Source organism: Mytilus californianus, unplaced genomic scaffold, assembly GCF_021869535.1.
Source record: "Mytilus californianus isolate M0D057914Y unplaced genomic scaffold, xbMytCali1.0.p SCAF_6, whole genome shotgun sequence".
Classification (NCBI taxonomy): domain Eukaryota; kingdom Metazoa; phylum Mollusca; class Bivalvia; order Mytilida; family Mytilidae; genus Mytilus; species Mytilus californianus.
In genome coordinates this window covers 101,456,815-101,480,374 of record NW_026262712.1, presented here as the reverse complement: position 1 = coordinate 101,480,374, position 23,560 = coordinate 101,456,815, and the positions used below count along the sequence as shown (strand labels likewise).

General features: G+C 32.0%; 1 protein-coding gene across 1 annotated transcript in view; it reads right to left on the bottom strand.

Annotated features, from left to right (window-relative positions):
• Positions 1-23,560, bottom strand: part of LOC127706756 (importin-7-like) — a 63,990-nt gene that overhangs the window by 5,633 nt on the left and 34,797 nt on the right. The window contains exons 16-22 of the mRNA XM_052211417.1: positions 23,128-23,246; positions 22,403-22,525; positions 21,118-21,184; positions 14,713-14,838; positions 2,902-2,999; positions 1,497-1,589; positions 308-528 (exon numbers count right to left, since the gene is read on the bottom strand). Coding sequence (XP_052067377.1) covers positions 308-528; positions 1,497-1,589; positions 2,902-2,999; positions 14,713-14,838; positions 21,118-21,184; positions 22,403-22,525; positions 23,128-23,246 — 847 coding nt within the window. The remainder of the gene's footprint in view (positions 1-307; positions 529-1,496; positions 1,590-2,901; positions 3,000-14,712; positions 14,839-21,117; positions 21,185-22,402; positions 22,526-23,127; positions 23,247-23,560) is intronic.

The window sequence follows — 23,560 nt, the reverse complement described above, 5'->3', positions numbered from 1 at the left end:
TGAAAAAGAACAAATCTAAAGAATCATTGAATACCATTTTCATTTCAGCAACACCTAGAAATTATTCTGAAATAGTCTTAATCTTATTAATTAACTGATCTTCAATTAAATGAATCTGTTATTCCTATATTTAGTCAGTGTCTTAACTTTTATACTTACAATTTCAAGAAAGCACTTCTATGTGTCTCATAAATGTTTTAAAAATGTTCACTAGCCTAAACAAATTTTTACTAGTCATGAGCTTAAGGCTAGTGGTTTTTGGCACTGACTATTTACACCTAATATTCTGTAAAGAAATGATACCTACCCAACAAAACAGTCTATATCATGGAACCAAGACTTCAAAAACTGAGCTAATAATGATCCATTTACATTTGGAATTTGTAATTTAGATAATGTGTCCATCAAAAATGGTAAATTATAATACAAAGCGGCTATCACAACTTGTAAACACATAGTCCGTAATTCTGATGTTAAAACTTCACGTGTTAGTCTCTGCAATGCTAGTTCAATAAATGATGGAATTACCTGTAAAAAAAAAAAAAAAAAAAAAAAAAAAAACTTTTTCATCATTTTTAGATTATGTACACAATCTAACAAAGACAAAAATTTCTTTTCAAATGACATTTCTATGTAAATCTATACAATGTATGCAAATCACAATGCTTAAATACCAATACACAATTAATCATAAAGGGAAGAGTCTCTTATAAATCAACATTACAGGAATACATTACCAACTTTATCAGAAAATTATTGTGAAGTTTTCTTATGAACTATCTTAAATAACAAATTTTGGTAATTTCAATAAAGAGTTGTGCCATGAGCACATGATACGCCCGTCGCTTTTTCAACAAATAAAGTTCAATAATTCCTCAAAGTCATATCAGAAATTTATAAAAAAAAAACTAAAGGGAGCTTCTTTTAATAGATATAAGCCAATTACCAAAGTTTCATGAAAACTGCTCAAAGCATTTTTGAGTTCTTGTCCGACAACTGGAAATCCCCCCCTTTTTTTTTATATAAATCTCACAGCTCGGAAATTTAAAATCTGAAATTTATAAAAATCGAAAGGGAGCTTGTGTCAATAGATATAAACAATTCACAAAAGTTTCATGAAAATTGGTTAAAGCCTTTTCGAGTTATTGTCTGACATGTTGATGACGGATGGGTTGACAACAGTAAACCATAATATGTCCTGTAAACGGGCGCATAAAAACAGGAAGTACTTTCATTTGACGCTGCCCTTTTAACAGTTCACATTTCATTATCTCAGCCTTTAATGCTTACTATACAGTATGGGTTTGCTCATATCTTAAGTTCATACTGTGAAAAGTACATTTTCACATCCATGTCCTTGCATCTTTGGTCGATAGTTGTCTGATCGGCAATCATACCACATCTCCATATTTTTATATTGTATTCTGATAAAAATTCTTAACATTGATTAATTGAAGATTGCTTTATTTCATCAACATATAGGTATAAAAACATACATGATCTACTTGTCCTGGACATTGTAGTATAATAACTTCTAATAACTTGGCTGCATGGCATTCAGCATCTTCACCAATATCAGCTGACATTACCTAAAGGAAAAAGTGAAAACAACACTTAACATTCTCCACATATCATTGTTTTTTTTTTAAATGATTTGCTAATTTTCTCTTGTGGTATCTATTTCAGAAAGGTAAAGATATTCAATTTACTTGTGATGCAACTAACAGCATGATTCCATTAATTATAATTGGATATCCAGTATTTAACATGCTTTATGGTTCATTTATATTTTTATATGTTTCAGAGTTTAGTGTGAAGTCCATTTTTGCTGAACTAATAGACATTATTGTTTAGGGGCCAGCTGAAGGGTGCTTCAAGATGTGGGATTTTCTCGCTGTATTGAAGACCCATTGTTGACCTTCTGCTGCTTTCTGCTCTTTGGTCGGGTTGTTGTCTCTTTGACGCATTCCCCGTTTCCATTCTCAATTTTATTATTTTACATGAAATAAGGTTAAATTGCTAAAAGACCCCTCCTAAATTACTGATAGCTATTGTTTTGCATTTACCATACCAATAAGTGAGTTTAAAATAACATAGATAAATATTGTTTTTATTGGTATAAATATTGATTTTGTTATCAGTGAATTAAAATCATACTAAATAGTTTTGTTATACACATATGCACTTTAACGGTACTACAATCTGTCGATACCTTTATTTTAGCATTGCACAAGGTCATGTTTTTTTCTGACTGTTAATGATGTCTTTACACTAAATCCATTGGATGTTGGATGTGTATTGATTGATATTTTAGTCTAAGATACAAGATTTTTTTTTGTTTGTTGTTATTGGCTTTGAACTGGCTGTCAGTAACTGCGAGTACTTTCAGATCTGTACTTAGTGTCCTTTTGTTGTTAGGGATGAGGGATGGATAAATACCCTGCCACGTCTGGTCTGTGTTTTTGTTTGATTGTTCTGCTTTGTATCAATCTGATGAGTTAAGCATTTTTCAACTGATTTTTATAGTTTGTTCTGATGTTGTGCTGTTTCACCACTGTCCCAGGTTAGGGGGAGGTTTGAGCACCAACAAACATGTTTAACCCCGCCACTTTCTTTATGTGCCTGTCGCAAGTCAGGAGCCTGTAGTTCAGTGGCTGTGGTTGGTTCATGTCAGTCATATTTGTTTTTCATAAATTGTTTTGTTATAAATTTGGCAGTTAGTTTTCTCAATTGAATTGTTTCATATTCTTTATGTCGGGGCCTTTTATAGCCAACTATACGGTATGGGTTTTTCTCAATGTTGAAGGCCTATAATTGCTTACATCCACTTCATTTGAACTTTGGTGGATAGTTGTCTCATTGGCAATCATACCTCATTATTTTTATATAGAGTCAACTTACTGTTTTACACATGTTATATATAATCTGTACATGTTCTGGGTTAGCTAGAAAAGCAGTGGTATCTACTGTTATATAGTTGTGGAGGGCAGGCATCATTTCTGAAATAAACAATACAATAAATTAATTATTCAACATATCATGCAATTAACAATCATTAACTAATGAACATGATAAAACAGATTTTTTTTAGTTTGTGTTATCTTTTATTGCTTCGTAAAGAGCTCTTTTAAAATAAGCCAGTATTCGGAAAAAAATTAGAGTGTCTGACATAGTAATCATTTTCAATCATGGACATGTCATTTTTCATCACAAAATGGCTTTTAGGCATAGATGCTTCATTTAAATAAAGTTATTATTTAAAGATGAGTTGCAGATACAGGTTGTGTAGGAATTTAAGAATGAACCAAGTCAATTATTTACTCAAGCAGTCACACATATTCTGTTGACTTGTAATGTGGGAAGATTTAATGCCAAAATAAGGTTCTCGAAAACAAAGGAGTACGACTTTTTTTTACATTGTTTCATATTGAAATCCTCTCAAATCATAACAATTTAAAATCATTATATTCTACAAATCTTTGTATCTTAACATATATGCTTATTATTGTCAATGCCTGTGAGTTAAGTAACTCACTCTGGCAGTCAAATATTTTAAATTTATTCTATTTGAAAAAGAGAAAATTCTATTTCTCATATGCCAAATTGAGATTCACTGTTACCAATTAAAACCAAACAGAAACAATGGCAAAAGTATGTATTATCACTATCTTCTTCACCTTTTCAAAGAGTTTTATGTATTTTCATTAATATTCAGACAAAAACATACCATTTCATAACATTTAACATGCTTAAAAGTACTTTTATTCACTCCCACTCCTATTTCCTTTATTCTTTTCGATATGCTTAAAAGAAGCAAATAAAGGGAGGTAATTATCATCAGTGCTGAAAAATCCTTTATTTTGCAATTAGAACAATTAATAGTTGCAGGGATAATATATTTTACAACAGGGGAGGAGAAATCCCTTTATATAAACCTTATACCATTATCATCTCTAGTCAGGTCCTGAAAAACGTTGCAGGGATAATATATTTTACAACAGGGGAGGAGAAATCTATTTATATAAACCTTATAACATTATCATCTCTAGGCAGGTCCTGACAAACGGGACCATTTTGTATTTCATATCTTGATATGAAATCAAGGAAGAATCACATTAAGATCAAAGTAGTAGCTGCCTTCTACTAATTACAGGCCTGTTAACCCTCCTTGAATGCTCTGATTAGTTTGACAACTCAATAAAAAGTGGATTTTTAACTTTGGTAGTAGTTTCCTATTTAAAGTTTCTTTTGATTTTTTATTGTTTTCAAGATTAAAGCTTGAAAGCTGCCCTTAACAGACATGAAAAGTTCTCAAATTATTTGTATGTTTGGCTTCTTCATCCTCGGGAGACTGATCTGATTGCGACAAATTAAATTATCACTTCCTCTACTTTTAACTTCACTTTCGACAAAGAAGCCCATTCATCTGCCAGTAGAACTTAGTTTAAAAGAAGTCTCAGTTATATTAGTTTTTGATGGAACAGCACTGAGAATCCAGTCTTCAGAAAAAAATTAGAGTGTCTAACAGTATAATCATAGTAACATAATAGAAAGTGCATATTCATCACTAGACTGGTAATTCACAAATTTCATAGAGTTGCAAGGATGTTTATATTTTACATTACTAAGGGGGAACATCCCTCAATAACCCTTTAAAATCATCCACTCCAGGCAGGAGTATGAATTGTTAATATGAATTCAGCAACAGAGAAGAATCTCATTTAGATCAAAATAGTTGCATCTGCTAATTACAGAACTGTTATCCCTCCTCGAGTGCTCAAAGTAGTTACTTAGTTCAGTCTGCACCGTTAGCCTCTAGTACGATGCCCCAGACTAGTAAAACTTTATTCAGACTAGTAAGAATTTGCTAAATTTTGTTTAGATACTTAAGAAATATATAGGAATATTGGTCTTTGTACTAGTAGTTGGAAAAGATTTTGGTGCAGACTGTTAGTTTAGAGTATATTTGTAATGTTAATAGTAGTTCCCCATTCAATGTCTATTGACTATGCTTTCTGCCAAAAAAGAGGTAAAAATAAATGGGGAATGTGTCCATAGGACACAGATGATGCCCCGCTTGAATATAACGTCATAAAGGGATATAACTCAAGAATAATAAAAGTGATGCTAACCAAATTCATAGTGGTAATAAGCATTGTGTATATAAAGTTTTATAACATTTGGTTGAGGCAAACTTAAGTTAGAGAACGGAAACGAAAAATTCAGCAATTTTTCCATTTGTAGAGGGCACAACTCTAGAATGGTAAGGGTGACGCTACCCAAATTCAAACCCGATCTGTGTTTTGTGGTAATAAGCATTGTGTATAAGATTCATAACATTTGGTTGAGGTAAACTTAAGTTAAGAGAACAGAAATGAAAAATTCAGCAATTTTTCCATTTGTAAAGGGCCATAATTCTAGAACGGTACAAGGGACGCCACCCTAATTTAAACTTGATATGTGTTTTGTGGTAATAAGCATGGTGTTTAAGTTTCCTAACATTTGGTTGAGGTAAAGTAGAGAACAGAAACAAATTTTGGGACATACGTACAAACGGACAATGGATAAAACTTAATGCCCCAGCCGTAGGCTATGGCAGGGGCATAAATAAACTGCTTCGCTAAGCGCAGCTGGATACGCCCGCAGAAGTCCAACCCTGAACAGTTGGGGCAAAATGGACCAAGGCTTCCAAAACGGTCATATATTCCGGACATTTGTATAATGTCCGGTAAAAGTCCGGCTGGGCAAAGCACGAAACGGTCATCTACTTTTTAGTTTTCAAGGCTTTCTTATGAGACGGTCATTTTAACATAATTAGCGATCTTTTTGACCCAACCTTTTGCCTTTAACAGCCACACATTTCCGGTCATAAAAGTGGCATGATCATAAAGTACTATCAAAACAACCCCTACTTTAATACCTTTTCATTTTAATCAAGGCTAATTAGTTGTCGAACAGCTGCAATTTACCTGTTCAATTGACAGGTAAACTATTTTGAACCGGATATTGATCGGTCTATTCAAAGTTATTTTCTTATATTTCACCGGTTTGCATCTAATTAATTTAGTCAAACAGATTAAAATTATCAGAAATACATTTTCAAACATGATTTGATGAAAAAATTAAAAAGGTGAAAATGAAAAATCGTCAAAACCACGTTGTTTGAACCAGAGACATGTCTCTGTTTGAACTAGTACAATTGCAAGTGTGCACATGTGCGCAGGTGTGAAATTTAATTATGAATCCTAATTTCTTCAAACAATACTTAAATTGTCATTGATGCCTTTATCTCACGTTTATTTCGAATATTTTCTTGAAGAAATAACGTAGAATGAGCTACTTACACTCATTCATGCTTTGCAAACGTACACGGAATTTACGTATCCGTCTCTGGTCCATGTTTTACCATTGTCAAGACAACATCCGGTATTTTGAAAACGAAAGTAAAGTGTTTGACAACGTCATTTTGCACAAATAAAGAGTTTAAGGCAGATATAAGTACGCTAATGTTGCACACTTCGAATGATGCACTGCCAATTTAACAGTTTACGTCAGAACTTCGAATTTGAATCAAAGAAAGTTAATATTAAATAATATCGTTTTTTTTTTAATGTCAATCATTGGGATGGCCAACTTGGCAACTGATTACCATAATTGCCTTTTGTTTATTTAGTCTTTAGAGATTAAAATCGGGATAGTATATAAAATGTCCGGCTGGCTAAAAATAATTTTGGAAGCCCTGAAATGGACACAATATTCAAGCTTGATACAGGTCTGAATTTGGATTGTATTAAATATTTGACATATTATAGGTTTCTGAATAAATGTAGTCAAAGAACTTGAAATTGGTTATATGAATTGAATTTATAATCAATTAAAGATTTCTTGCTGTTGTGCAATACACTTTGCTGTTGCGCAATACTTAGTAAATCTGTTGTCAGACTATAAACAATTAAAGTTTAATTAATTTTCAATGTCATATTAGAAATTTATGAAAATGTAAAGGGAGCTTACATCAATAGATATAAACAATTCACCAAAGTTTCATGAGAATTGCTGACAGCATTTTTGAGTAATTGTCCAAAAACTGGAAAATCCCCCCTTTTTTAATGAATAAAACCCCATAACTCAGAAATGTAAAATGTAAAATTTATAAAATTCTAAACAGAGCTTACATCAATACATATAAACAATTCACCAAAGTTTCATAAGAACTGCTGAAAGCATTTTTGATTTTTTGTCTGAAAACTGGAAAATCCCCCTTTTTTTATGAACAAGAGTGCACACGCTGAAATGTCTCGCCTTCTTTACTAATCATTGATATTATGTTGATAGTCCTAAATATAAAGCTTTATTACAACTGTCACATAAACTTAACATTAACCAAGTAAACTAAACATTGACCAATGAACCATGAAAATGAGGTCAAGGTCAGATGAACCATGCTAGGCAGGCAAGTACAGCTAACAATTCTTCCATACAACAAATATAGTTGACCTATTGCTTATAGTTTAAGAAAAACAGACGAAAACACAAAAACTTAACACTGAGCAATGAACCTTGAAAATGAGGTCAAGGTCAAATAAAACCTGCGTGACTGACATATAGATCATAAAATATTTCCATACACCAAATATAGTTGAACTATTGCATATAGTATTAGAAAAAAAGACCAAAACTCAAAAACTTAACTTTGACCACTGAACCATGAAAATGAGGTCAAGGTAAGATGACACCTGCCAGCTAGACATGTACACCTTACAATCATTCCATACACCAAATATAGCTGACCTATTGCATGCAGTATTAGAAAAAAAGACCAAAACTCAAAAACTTAACTTTGACCACTGAACCATGAAAATGAGGTCAAGGTCAGATGACACCTGCCAGCTAGACATGTACACCTTACAATCATTCCATACACCAAATATAGTAGACCTATTGCATACAGTATAAGAAAAACAGACCAAAACACAAAAACTTAACTATAACCACTGAACCATGAAAATGAGGTCAAGGTCAGATGACACCTGCCAGTTGGACATGTACACCTTACAGTCCTTCCATACACCGAATATACTAGACCTATTGCTTATAGTATCTGAGATATGGACTTGACCACGAAAACTTAACCTTGTTCACTGATCCATGAAATGAGGTCGAGGTCAAGTGAAAACTGTCTGACGGGCATGAGGACCTTGCAAGGTACGCACATACCAAATATAGTTATCCTATTACTTATAATAAGAGAGAATTTAACATTACAAAAAATCTGAACTTTTTTTTCAAGTAGTCACTGAACCATGAAAATGAGGTCAAGGACATTGGACATGTGACTGACGGAAACTTCGTAACATGAGGCATCCATATACAAAGTATGAAGCATCCAGGTCTTCCATCTTCTAAAATATAAAGCTTTTAAGAAGTTAGCTAACGCCGCCGCCGGATCGCTATCCCTATGTCGAGCTTTCTGCGACAAAAGTCGCAGGCTCGACAATAAAACCCTGTAACTCGGAAATGTGAAATCTAAAATATATAAAAATCGAAAGGGAGCTCATGTCAATAGAAATAAACAATTCACCACATTTTCTTGCAAGTTGGTGAAAGCATTCTTGCGTTATTGTCCGAAAACCGGAAAATCCCCCTTTTTTAATGAATAAAACCCCATAACTCAGAAACGTAAAATCTAAAATTTATAAAAAACGAAAGGGAGCTCACGTCAATAGATATAAACAATTCACCAAAGTTTTATGCAAATTGGTTAAAGCGTTTTTGAGTTAATGTCCGACATGTTGATGACGACGGACAGAGGTATCCCATAATACGTCTTGTAAACAGGCGTATAAAAATGAAACAAGATATTTTCAAAATTTCAAATTAACATGAGACTGGTGAGGCCATTCAAAAAAGATTGTTAGTTTCCCCAACTCTGGGGTTCTTTTTTTTTTACCTCTGGGTCAATTTTTTTTTTTTTACTAGATGAAAAAGGACCAAAGCTCTCTTTTAATACATGAGGTTTGATTGTCTTATAATTTCTTTTAAAAAGTTTCATTTGTCTTTCTTAAAGTTTTAAATAGATTATATCATAATGTAGATCAAGATACAGGTATAATGTGAAGCAAGTTTTTTTTTCAAGAACTTCTTGTCAGTGGTTTATGAAAAAAAAAATTCTCTGTAGAACCAAACTGCATGTGCCTCGTTTAATTTTTTGCCAAAAAAATAAAAGCAAAATAAAAAGTTTTTCCTACATGCCAGGGGTTCAAATTAGCGGTGGTCCGAGGTCTGCGACCTTCGATTTACGGGTTCGAACCTTCCCACCGGTAGTTAGTTACACCCGAAAGACTTTCGTATTTTTGCAGGTTAAAAAGTTACAAAAGCTTTTTGAACAAAAATATATAAAATCAAGAATAAAAATAATCTTGAAATATGCATTTTTATTGAAAGGAAACTTATGTATTTGCTTACATTCTTCACAATAGACCTTTTTCACATTACCGACTTTTGACTCCAGAGTTTATATTTTTTCGACGGGTTACCTACTCTGTGGTAAGACATCCTGGTACTCGGTCAAGTAAGAGCAACATAAAAAAGTAAAATCAAGCTTTTAATCGATACAATTTATGGGGAAAATTAACTGCTTTATATTTTCTTAACACGATAAAATCATCAGAAAACAGAAAACTTTCCCCTCAAATTGCATGGATTGTGTGGTTGATTTTTCTTCTTTTGGTTGCACTTACTTGACCGAGTACCAGGATGTCTCACAGAAAAGGTAACCTGTCGAAAAATTATATAATCCGGGGTCAAAAGTCATTAATATGAAAATAGTTTATTGAATGAGACCTCATTGAATTGATGTGTACAGTGTAGTCATGTGACAGGTCGTCATACAAGATCCCAGGAAACTCGAGAATATAATATTAAAACATAACCAGTAAACGGTATGAGTCTGTTTGGTTTTGGAGTGACCCCTTCCAAAGAAAACCTGATAGGGCATACAAAGGGAATGATTGATGAAACCGCTTAACGCAGCCCAAAAATACGACAGGAAAAACAAGAACGTAATTTTTCTCACATACAGTGAAAGGGAAAGTGCCCTGGTTCATTGGGAAACAAAAATTAAACTTGACCCCATCAAAAATCATGATGCAAAATAACCACCCAGCATCTATGTATCTTGCCAAAAAAAGTGGTTCAAAGAAACTGACCCCAAGTTTGAAAACGAAGTTGAGCTGTCATCTGACACAAAGTTAGGCCAGTGCTCTTAAGCAGTAATTGAAATCAAACCAATTATAAAGGTACAAAGTGTTATTTAACACAGCATATAGTGTTGGAAAAAGGGGAAGTTTTTTTTCTGACTGAATTTATTTAATAAAAAAAATGAGGTTAATGTAGTAATTAGATGGGTGTTTTGTTATGGTATTGGTAAGCATTTTTTATTTTTATAAAATGAATTTTCAAAAAACATTGGACCTTCTAAGAATAAAGGAGGACTTTTAAAGTATCTTTGGTCAAAGGTCCGGGACCTTCAATTGCTTAAAGTAAATTTGAACCCCTGCATGCTATTTAATATCTTGTGTTAGGGGATACATACATTCAATTTTCAATGGCCTCGTGTAAGTCTTTCAGAACAGGAATTAACCTAGAGATGAGACTACATTTGAACAATAACTAACTTCTCATCCCTCAAATGTCTATGCCCATGAGTTACATAACTCACTGGGGCAGTCAAATATAAAGCAAAAATTTGCTACATAGATTTCTTAGAACTTTAAATCTTTACCACAGCCAAATGAAACCAGAATGAAACAATATCAAAGGTATTTATTAACAATCTCTTCTTCACTTTTTTAAAAATGTTTCAATGATTTCTATATATTTTCTGGAAAAAACAATTTACATTCATATCATTTAACAAGTTTAATAATTCTTCAGTTGTCTCCCACTCCAATTTCCTTTCCTCCTTTAAATCTTCTTGAAACAAGCAAATAAAGGGAGGTAATTTTAATTTTAGCTGCAAAATTTACATATATATTTTGACGCTATGGCAAAGCAATGGTTTATTTAAAAAAAAAAACCCATTTCATTCTTAATTAAGAAGTTTTGGCAAGGAAGATAACTCCTCTCAGTGTAAAACTTATGAAAGGAGCAACGGTGATTAAGCTGTTAAGAATTGTCTCAATGTGCCCTTTTAAGTTGAACTTTGAAGTAAATAAAGATAATTCTCATTTATTTGTCTCTTATCTAGGATATGTACTGATAGTAATGCAACTTCATAGTAAATATCATTGATGTATCACAAGTAGTTCATATCAAACTAACTTAAGCAGAAAACTTAACAAATGTTGACGCCCGAGTCGTAAAAGCAATCTTTATGTCTCGCTTCGCAGGCCTTAACTTTAGTTTAGTAGTGCTTTAAATTATTCTGATGAAAAAGTATTTAATGAGAATCCAGTCTTCAGAAAAAAATTAGAGTGTCTAACAGTATAATCATAGTAACATAATAGAAAGTGCATATTCATCACTAGACTGGTAATTCACAAATTTCATAGAGTTGCAAGGATGTTTATATTTTACATTACTAAGGGGGAACATCCCTCAATAACCCTTTAAAATTATCCACTCCAGGCAGGAGTATGAATTGTTAATATGAATTCAGCAACAGAGAAGAATCACATTTAGATCAAAGTAGTTGCTTCTGCTAAGTACAGAACTGTTAACCCTCCTTGAGTGCCAAAAAAGAGGTAAAAAAAATCATCATTTAAGGCAATATCTCCTATAAGAATTCACCAAATAATATGGGCCAAAATAGTGAGTAGGTAGATCTCGAAATCTTGCCTGATCGGAATTCTCTCTTTCTATAACAGTTTCAAGATATTAAACAATACTTGCCTTTTACCCCTTCTCTTCTTTAACCATGTAACTCATGTTGGTTAGAAGGTTGGATTACCAGACATTACTAACACTAGATACTCCAAGAATGAACGAGGCAAATTTTTTGTTTCAATTGGCAAAGTTATTTAAGGGAACTATGTAGGCTACGGCGGGGGCATAAAAATGAAACAAGATGTTTTCAAAATTTCAAATTAACATAAGAGACTGGATAGGCCATTCAAAGAAGATTTTTGGTTTCCCTTAACCCTGGGGGTCTGTTTTTAACCTCTGGGTCAATTTTTTTTCTTTTTTTAATAGATGAAAAAGGACCAAGACTCTCTTTTAAGACACAAGGTTTGATTGTCTTATAATTTCTTTTAAAAAGTTTCATTTGTCTTTCTTAAAGTTTTAAATGGCTTATATCATAATGTAGATCATTATACAGGTATAATGTGAAAGAAGTTGTTTTTGAATGTGCCTTGTTTAAATTTTTGCCAAAAAAATAAAGCAAAATAAAAAGTTTTTCATACATGCCATTTAATATCTTGTATAAGGGGATACATACATTCAATTTTCAATGGCCTTGTGTTAGTCTTTAAAAACAGGAATTAACCTAGAGATGAGACCACATTTAAACAATAACTTACTTCTCACCCCTCAAATGTCTATGCCCATGAGTTACATAACTCACTGGGGCAGTCAAATATAATATAAGATTTTGCAACACAGAATTCTTAAGACTTAACATCTTTTACCACAGCCAAATGAAACCAGAATGAAACAATATCAAAGGTATTTATTAACAATCTCTTCTTCACTTTTTTAAAAATGTTTCAATGATTTCTATATATTTTCTGGAAAAAACAATTTACATTCATATCATTTAACAAGTTTAATAATTCCTCAGTTGTCTCCCACTCCAATTTGCTTTACTCCTTCAAATCATCTTAAAACAAGCAAATAAAGGGAGGTAATTTTAATTTTAGCTGCAAAACTTATATATATATTCATTATGGCAAAGCAATGGTCTTTTTTCAAAAAATAACATTTCATTCTTAATTAAGAAGTTTTGGCAAGGAAGATAACTCCTCTCAATATAAAACTTATGGAAGGAGCACAAACGGTGACTGTTAAGCTGTCAAGAATAGTCTTATTGTGCCCTTTTAAGTTGAACTTTTACAAGTAAATAAAGATAATTCTCATTAATTTGTCTCTTATCTAGGATTATTTATTACATTAAAGCAAAGCTGTGGTTTGTTTTCCAATTATTAAATCTTTGGTTCAAAATTTAGCTTTATTTTTTTGGCAAAAAAAACCCACTCCAATTTAGAACTGTTTCCTCCTAATGCAAAACTTATGGAAGGATAATGTCTTGATGAACACTAAGTTTGAAGAATTATCATTTTGTAACATTATGCAATGGGCCAGAAGTTTTACAAACCTTCAATATATGAATAATTAAGATTTTTTACATCCAAACTGCACAACTTTATTAAAATCGTAGTTAGCGTCCCTTTTTACCATATAGGTACAAAGCACAATGTTAAAATAATTGTCACAGGCCAGACAATCCACTTTGCTTATGGCATTTGCTTTGTAAAGGAAGGAACCTAGTGGCAGATCCAGACATTTTTATAAGGGGGGGGGGGGGGGGACTTAGTCATGCTTCAGTGATTCCCTAAATAATCAACCAAATTTTTCCCACAAAACGGGGGGCTGGGCAGAAAAACTTAACATTAAAAATTGCTTATGAATTCAAAGTCACTGGTCCATGACAAAGGAAACAGGGCCTCGAAATAGTCATCAAACTGATATTAACTGATCATAATGCAACTTCATGCAAAATATCATTGATCTATCACAAGTAGATCCTATCAAACTAACTTAAACAGAAAACTTAACATTGAAAATTGTTTATTAATTCAAAGTCACTGGACCATGTCCTAGGGGACAGGGCCACAAAAAAATCGTCAAACTTCATAGTAAATATCATTGATCTATCACAAGTAGTTCCTATCAAACTAACTTAAGCAGAAAACTTAACAATTTTTGACGCTTTCCTCTACTTTCGTCGCAGGCCTGAACTTTAGTAGTGCTTAAAATTATTCTGATGAAATAGCATTTAATGAGAATCCAGTCTTCAGAAAAAAATTAGAGTGTCTAACAATATAATCATTGTAACATAATACAAAGTGCATATTCATCACTAGACTGGTATTGCACGAATTTCCTAGAACCTGATGGGTGTTTAGCAGGGAAGAAATCCCTCTATTACCTCCACGAAATTAACACTTTTAAGCAAGCCCTGACAATTAAGACAATTTTGTTTTCTGATAGGAATTCAAATACAAAGAAAAATTAAGATCAAAGTATCTGCCTTCTACTGATTATAATAGAGATTATTCAGACAATCCAGGTACATTCATCTAATGTATCATTATTGAGGATGTAAAGGGTTATTTTCGTTCAACTTCTTTTAAAGAATAATATGCTTGAAGCATATTATTCACTGTGTTTCAGGTAAATTACAACATCCAAGCTATTTTTTTGTTAGTGAAATGGCATTACCCATTTGTTTTTTTGGTTTTTTTTTTAATCAATTGTAATATTAATCAAGACTGCTTATTCTTTTAAATTGTTTAAAATTTTGCCATGTAAGTCTTTTTATAGCTTCAGTGTGGGTTTTGTTCATTGTTGAAGGCTGTTGGTTGAACTGTAGTTGATTACATCTTTTTTCCTTTGGATTTTAATGAATAGTTGTCTCATTGACAATACTACCACATCTTATATTCTCATACAATATAATGTCATTCCATAATCCCTGATAACTATACAAACCTGTGAAATAATCAATGCCATCTTTCTGGAACATAGTATGCAACATCTGGAACACTTGCCATAAATGTACTGATACATGGGAACTGGTTAAGCTGTACACCAATGATAACATCTCCTCATAGAAATCTATAAATACATAACACTTGATACAGCTGGATATCACAATTTTCAGAATAACTTAAACAGGAAGTAATTTATTATTTTTGTGTGATATAGCTGGATATCACTATCATAGCAGAATAGTAACACCTCTAAATATCAACATCATTTTAGCACCAGCATCGTTGCTCTTCCAAGACATTTGATGTCATAAAGATCATTAAAAGTGCAATCATACTCTGAATTTAGTTTCAAAATCTTATAGGTGTAATACCACCAAATCATAGTACGTCACTTCCGGTTGCATACGAAAATAGGTCGAAAAAAAATATTCCCTTGAATTTGACAGTTGTAGGTAATTGATCCTACATTTCATTGCAGTAAAACATTTCTTGGTCATAAACATATATCTTGGGTATTTCAAAGCACCATTAATTTTTTACTTGGGGTTTCTATAGAATATTTTGGAAACTTGAGGTTACATGGTTACTAAAGCTTGTACACAGGTTAAAAAAGGGGGAAAATTTGATTGGTTAACTTCCAGTGATGGTTATTTTCTTATATGCAATGAAATGTTATGTGAAATTTTTTCTATAGTACTGGACAGGATAAAAGTTTACTCATGCCAAGTATTTCTTTATTTGAAACAAAGATAAGTTCAGCACAATTTTTTGAAAAGTGCAATTTTAACAAAAACTAATAGGGGAAATTCAATGGTGGTATTACACCTAATATGGGAAGCTGTACATGCACCTTTGACCTTGTGAGTACTCTCATGTGTTAAAATTTCTTGCTATTTAAGTGAAATATTACAAATAATGAAATATTCTGAGTAGATTGAGTCTCCAAAACACATTTTATGAGAAAATTTCCTTGAAATAGGACTTTACCATGAATATTAGTTGACAGAAGAAGCCATACTTAGAGTTTTGGGGAGCCTTTTCTCCTTATTTCTTATATTCTGCTATACTAGAAAATTTTTCCTAAGAAATTCTTTATCAAATATATAGTTTTAAGTAAATGAAATTATTTTTAAAGCAGTAACAACAAATTATTCACCAAAAAAGAAGCTTTTTATGTCCCTCTCTGGTACACGGCGTAAATTTAAGTTTTACGTAAGGACTTATTGAAACCGCCTTGGAGACAGTAAACTTTTATATGGATAGTTCATTCAGCTTGAATACTTCAATTAATCATTTATTATAACATTTCTATCATAAATGAGTGAAAGTTACCCCAAAATTTTTATTTATTGGCCTAAAAAGTAGAAATTTTGAGGAAATGAGAGGTATAAATGGACCAAAAGAGACCTTAGAAGGAAGACAAAGAGGTCCATTAGTAGTATTTATCATCCTAAAGTCATCTTTTGTATCATATTCAACTGTTTGTAGGCAGATGAGATAAATATTTGATCATTTATTGGTCCACACTATATTCTATCATGATGCGGCTTGGTTTGGAATTTTCGAAGAAATTTTGCTCGAATCGCTGTAGATGTCGTCTTACATTATACTAGATTTTTCTCAAACTATTGAACTGATTATGACAAAACTTGACAGGAATGCTTGAAATAACCAGTATTACAAAGGAAAAAAGTCACATTCAGTTTATTTAACAAAAAAGTCTTCTTTAGGTGTAATACCACCAAATCATAGTACGTCACATCTGGTTGCATACGAAAATAGGTCGAAAAAAAATATTCCCTTGAATTTGACAGTTGTAGATAATTGATCCTACATTTCATTGCAGTAAAACATTTCTTGGTCATAAACATATATCTTGGGTATTTCAAAGCACCATTAATTTTTTACTTGGGGTTTCTATAGAATATTTTGGAAACTTGAGGTTACATGGTTACTAAAGCTTGTACACAGGTTAAAAAAGAGGGAAAATTTGATTGGTTAACTTCCAGTGATGGTTATTTTCTTATATGCAATGAAATGTTATGTGAAATTTTTTTTATAGTACTGGACAGGATAAAAGTTTACTCATGCCAAGTATTTCTTTATTTGAAACAAAGATAAATTCTGCACAATTTTTTGAAAAGTGCAATTTTAACAAAGACTAATAGGGGAAAATCAATGGTGGTATTACACCTATAAACTCTGTGTAATCCAAAAGACTTGAGATTTTGATACATCTTTATATGACATGAAACTGATGCAAAAGTCATCAGGTGTAATCTTATCAAGTTCATGTTTTTCTTTGCAAAACTCCAAATATATTTCAGTTGAAAAGAGAAAAAGGAACTGCAAAATTGCAAAATATATAAGATTATGTGAAGAAATTTGAAATGAAATCCATTCAGTTGTTAAGGGGGATTTCTGGAAACAAAAAGGCTACTCTTAAAGTTTGACTAAATAATTCTAACAAGAAAAATTTAACATGAAGTGTTCCGTCTTCAAAAATTGCCACATGCTTACCAGCCCAGACTTGTAAAAATTTCTTCACACTCCTTACAAATTTCTACTGCAAGACAAATGCACAAAAAAACCCACCTATGTCTCCCTTGTATGACTTCTGCAGGAAGGGACAAAAATGATATACAGTTACCTAGCGGTATACAGGTAAACAAAAAGTGATTTAATCTATTTGTGTGATATAGCTGGATATCACTATCATAGCAGAATAGTAACACCTCTAAATATCAACATCATTTTAGCACCAGCATCGTTGCTCTTCCAAGACATTTGATGTCCTAAAGAACATTAAAAGTGCAATCATACTCTGAATTTAGTTTCAGAATCTGATAAACCCAGTGTAATTCCACTCGATCTTTAAGATTTCTATACATCTAAACATGAGATGGAAGTTGATGCAAGAGTCATCTTGTGTAATCTGATTAAATCCATGTACTTATACAATCTTATGTATACCAGAACTTAAGACTAAAAGATAGGCTCACAAAGACCATGTTTTTCTATGCAAAACTCCAAATATAATTTAGATGTAAAATTAGTAAGGTGTACAATTGCAAAATATAATAAAGATTCTGTGTCAAAACTTTCAATGAAATCCATTCAGTAGTTGAGGGGGATGTGTAAGTGGAAACAAGATAGTTACTCCTTTTTGTTTGGCCAGGCAAGTCTAATATGAAAATTTAACATGAAGTGTTCAGGCTTCACAATTGGCCACATCCCCACAAGCCCAGGGTTGTAAAACTTTTTTTAGAATCCCTTATGAATTTATACTGCAAGATAATAGAAGTTTATAAACAACAAAAGCACAAAAAAAGACACCTAGTCTCCCCCATATGGCTTCTGCAGGAAGAGAGACAAATGACATACAGTAACCTTGCAGTTTACAGGTAAACAATAATTTATTCTTTTTGTGTAATATAGCTGGATATCACTATCATAGCAGAATAGTAACACCTCTAAATATCAACATCATTTTAGCACCAGCATCGTTGCTCTTCCAAGACATTTGATGTCATAAAGATCATTTAAAGTGCAATCGTAATCTGAATTTAGTTTCAAAATCTTATAAACTGTGTAATCCAAAAGACTCCTCTAAGATTTTGATATATCTAAACATGACATGGATGTGATGCAAGAGTCATCAGGTGTAATCCTATCAAATTCATGTACTTGTACATTCTTAGGTATACCTGAATTTAAAACTAAAAGATAAGACTCAAAAAGACCATGTTTTTCTATGCAAAACTCCAAATATATTTCAGATGAGAAAAGAGAATGGAACTACAAAATTGCACAATATACAAGATTCTATGAAGAAAATTGAAATCCATTCAGTTGTTTAGGGGGATTCCTGGAAACAATATGGCTACTCCTTAGAGTTGACCAAATAAGTCTAATAAGAAAATTTCACATGAAGTTTTCAGTCTTCAAAATTGACCACATACCCACAAGCCCAGGGTTGTAGAAATTTCTTTGAAATCCTTATGAACTCATACTGCAAGACAATAGAAGTTTATAAACAACAAAAGCACAAATCAAAGTGCTTGTAAGCACAGAATGGTTTCAGAATTTATCAGTGGGCAGTAAAATTAAATATTGCATGGTATAAAGCATTGGTTGTAGTTGATTCAACTAAAATTATGGACAAAGGAAGATAACTCCAATTTTAAAGATTACTTTAACAATAACATCTTTTGATATTTTTAGACCAGATATTAGATTCCTGCACCTTGAACAAGGTCTTGACCAGTATAACATCATTTTGTAACTTGAATATCTGAGCATATATCTCATTGATAAATTTCTGGAAATGTTCATGTATAGAATGTTATGATCAATGAACTATATTTTGTGTACTGTGGATTCATTTTTATTCGTGGTATACCAATTTTCGTGGGTTTCGTGGGTCACAGCGAACCACGAATTTAAGAATTCAACGAAGAATAATCCTGAGAAATGTGTATGGAGTCGGATGTTTATTTCCGGTTATGTTATGCAGTTCATGTATAGTGTTGACTAGCGATAAACATTGTAACATAACACGTGTTTTTATTGAAAGAAAATACAAGTATTTTGATTAAATCAATAATAAATATATCGAATATCAGTGATAATTTACTTTTTAAAATTGATTAAAACTGTTCATGGAAAATAACTGCAAGTTGTTAATTACCGTGTCATAGTTTGGTTTACTGATGATTAAAAATCAATAGGATTAAGTACGGGGATATTGCCCGTAGGTAATATTGTTTATGACAGGAACATTTATTTTCACACCTTTTACTTATATGACTGTTTATTATATCGTGATTAGGGAAATGAGCTTTCAATCATAGAGTTTTGAATGTCTTATAAAATTCCGACAAGAATTTATAAATTGTAAAACAAACAAATAATTAGTTGTCTCTGTCCATTATTGTAATAGAAGTTTTCAATGAACACTTTAACTTAGAATGACCAAGCGAGGATTTTGACAATTCAAAACTTTTTCAATGAATTCCTTCTTTTTTGTTTGTTTTATTACTGATCAAACTAAGGAGGTTATATGATCTCCTAAATCAAAAAAGAAATCCACGAATTACGAATCTGAATTTATTTTTTTTTTGTGATCAGCGATCCACGAATTTACGTATACCACGAAACGTCTTTTTTTCTCTATCCACGAAAATTGATACCCACGAAAATTAATGAATCCACAGTATCTCAAAAGTAGTGATAAACCTTGGAAGATTTAGATATCAAGTCAGTACCATAGGGTTTTGATTGCATGAAATGCAATCTTTACCCAAAAAGACACCTACTCTCCCCTATATGGCTTCTGCAGGAAGAGAGACAAATGATATACAGTAACCTTGCAGTTTATAGGTAAACAGTAAGTAATTAATTCTTTTTGTGTGATATAGCTGGATATCACTATCATAGCAGAATAGTAACACCTCTAAATATCAACATCATTTTAGCACCAGCATCGTTGCTCTTCCAAGACATTTGATGTCATAAAGATCATTTAAAGTGCAATCATACTCTGAATTTAGTTTAGAATCTTATAAACTCTGTGTAATAGAAAAGACTTAAGTAAGAGCCATCCTGTTTAATCTTGTCTAATTCATGTCTTATGAAAAACCCTAAAATTAAATCGGATGAAAAAGAAGAAAGGTAGTTGCACAATTGCAAAATTTTATAAAGGTAAAGTAAAGAAAGTTTCAATGTAATCAATTCAGTGGTATGGGGGTGGATTTGGAAACTAAATACCTACTTTTGGTTTAGCCAGGTATTCTGTAGTTTCAGTGAAATGTATTAAGTGGTTTATTGGGATTTTTTGAAACAATATGCCCACTCCTTTTTGTTTGGTCAAGTATAGGTCTAATGAGAAAATTCAACATGAAAGCGTTTACAACAAATGCAGATAAAGATGATATACAGTAACTTTGTGGTAAACAATTAGTAACTTATTTATTTGTTATCACTATCATCTATAGCAACACCTCTAAATATCAACATTACTTTAGCACTCAGCATCTTTGCTCTTCTGTAAGGTTTGGCTTAATCAGCGATTCCCTGGGAGTTCCATGTAGAACTGTAAGGTGAGGCTTAATCAGCAATTCCCTGAGAGTTCTTTGTATAACTGTAAGGTGGGGTTTACTCAGGGATTCCCTGAGAGTTCCTTGTAGAACTGTAAGGTGGCTTAATCAGCGATTCCCTGAGAGTTCTTTGTATAACTGTAGGTAGGGCTTACTCAGGGATTCCCTGAGAGTTCCTTGTAAAACTGTAAGGTGGCTTAATCAGAAATTCCCTGAGAGTTCCTTGTAGAAATTGCAATATATCCAGAAAAAAACAGCTATTTAGTAAAAATATTAACTGCAAGTTAAATGTTAAAGGTACCTACCCATAATTTCCTTTTGCATAATAACACCTATCACATTTAAAACAATGCCCTCTAATTGTAACATAATCTACAATAGCAAAAACAAAATATATGTATTTTAGTAAAATAATTTTTCTTTTAACATATTTTACTATTCTTTAAATCTGGAAAAGGTTTAGAATAGATAACCTGCTTTCAACACTACAAACATTTTAAGTGTACGATCAACTGTGACGAGATATACTGTTGTGCAAATATGTTCTATATATGATGAACATTTCTATTTTATAATTCCCACAATATTTTTTCTTGAAAATGAACTTTATGTTCCATTGTCATTATTAAAAGCAAGAAAAATAATATGATGAACCCATTGCCATCATCTCATATTTTATTCCAAATTATGTCATTTAGTTTTTTTCTTTTCACAGATAATGCTTTTTCCATGTATATTCCTTAACAAATGTGTAAATTTTTCACAATTAGCTCCTTGTTCTATGCTTGTTAATATATTTTGAACATAGCACAATATAAGCTATATTTTGGAATGTATTAAGAATCAAATAATGTGGTCAATTTTTGTTTATACCCCCACACTACCATAAAGCATTTATACTTTTTTATCATGCAGTGATTGCCTCTTCAGATATTTAAGGAATGCCCTGGCTTATAAATTGTTGGTAACATTAACCATTATTGATCACATATTTAAAACAACCATTCTTTTATTAGATTTCAGTCTTTATTCTGTGAATGTACTTAAGCAGGAAAAAACTTATGTAAACGGACATTTTTCCTTTAATTTTTATTTTATTTTGCAACTGCAGTTGTTTTGTAATAGGTTCAGAATTTTCAGAATAACTTAGACAGTAATTTATTATTTTTGTGTGATATAGCTGGATATCACTATCATAGTAGAATAGTAACACCTCTAAATATCAACATCATTTTAGCACCAGCATCGTTGCTCTTCCAAGACATTTGATGTCATAAAGAACATTAAAAGTGCAATCATACTCTGAATTTAGTTTCAAAATCTAATAAACCGTGTGTAATTCCACTCTATCTTTAAGATCTTTGTACATCTAAACATACATGGAAGTGATGTAAAAGTCATCTTGTGTAATCTTATTAAATTCATGTACTTATACAATCTGTACAATGGTGACCTATAGTTGCTTACATCTTTGTCATTTGCTGGAGAGTTGTCTCATTGACAATCATACCATATCTTCTAAATATCAATTATATAAAATTTTCTTTTAAAGATGTGCTTTTTTTTTTTTTAAATTAAAATATTTACTACCTCTTTTTGATCTTCCATGACAGTTAATATGGTTTCCATGGTATTGAGTAAACCTAATGCTGTAATAGATTTCTCTTCGGATTCTGAGATATCACCATCAATCACCTGAGCAAAGGTTGATGCCTGGAACAAATAAAATTACTTAATCATTGAAGAAATTCAATAGCAAAACTTTTTTTTTTAACATCTTCAGTATTTTTTCACATGATAATATGTTCTAAGCAGTTATTTTGGACCCTTTACACAGATAAAGCCTGACTGTAAAACAACATTACCTGCAGACCAAAACATTTACTGTAAATTGAGACCGTTCATTTATTATTGCAATCACTGAACAATACTCAGATACAAGAAAAATTGTGATTTAAGAAAACGATGCATACAAATAATACTATCTAAATTTTCAATGCAAGGTTTAATTTTTGCCAAAACTGTCTAGTCACAACTGTCGCAATATTAAAAAGAAAATCACAAAAATATATGAGTTCATGGTAATCATTTAGGGACAACCTACAAGCATACAATCCCCAAATATTTCTACAATACCCATCTTGTATCCTTGTGACTAAAAGCTAAGGAAGGGAAATAAATGTTTGTGATTTTTTTTTAAATAACCTTTATATTAAACCTACCAGATGTGGGGTATATTTAGGTTATACTTACTAGATGTTGGGTATATTCATGTTATATCTACCAGATGTGGGATATATTCATGTTTTACCTACCAGATGTGTCATCATTTCTACAGCTAAAGTAGACACTTCCTCTACATATGTACACACTAATCTTTGCATCACAGTCGTTAAATCATCACTTTCTGTTTCTCTTATCACATTTAATAATTCTGCAATACATCAATTGTAAATTATTCTATTTTTTGCTAAAAAAATGGATACATTAAAATTTATATGGTTACTCGAATACCAAGTACTATACTTTTCTTAAAGGTATTGTTCTTCCCAAATGCCAATAAAATTGAGAATGGAAATGGGGAATGTGTCAAAGAAACAACAACCCAACCAAAGAGCAGAAAACAGCTGAAGGCCACCAATGGGTCTTCAACACAGCGAGAAAATCCTGCACCGAGATGGCAGGCTTCAGCTGGCCCCTAAACAATAATGTGTACTAGTTCAGTGAAAATGGCTGTCACAATAAACT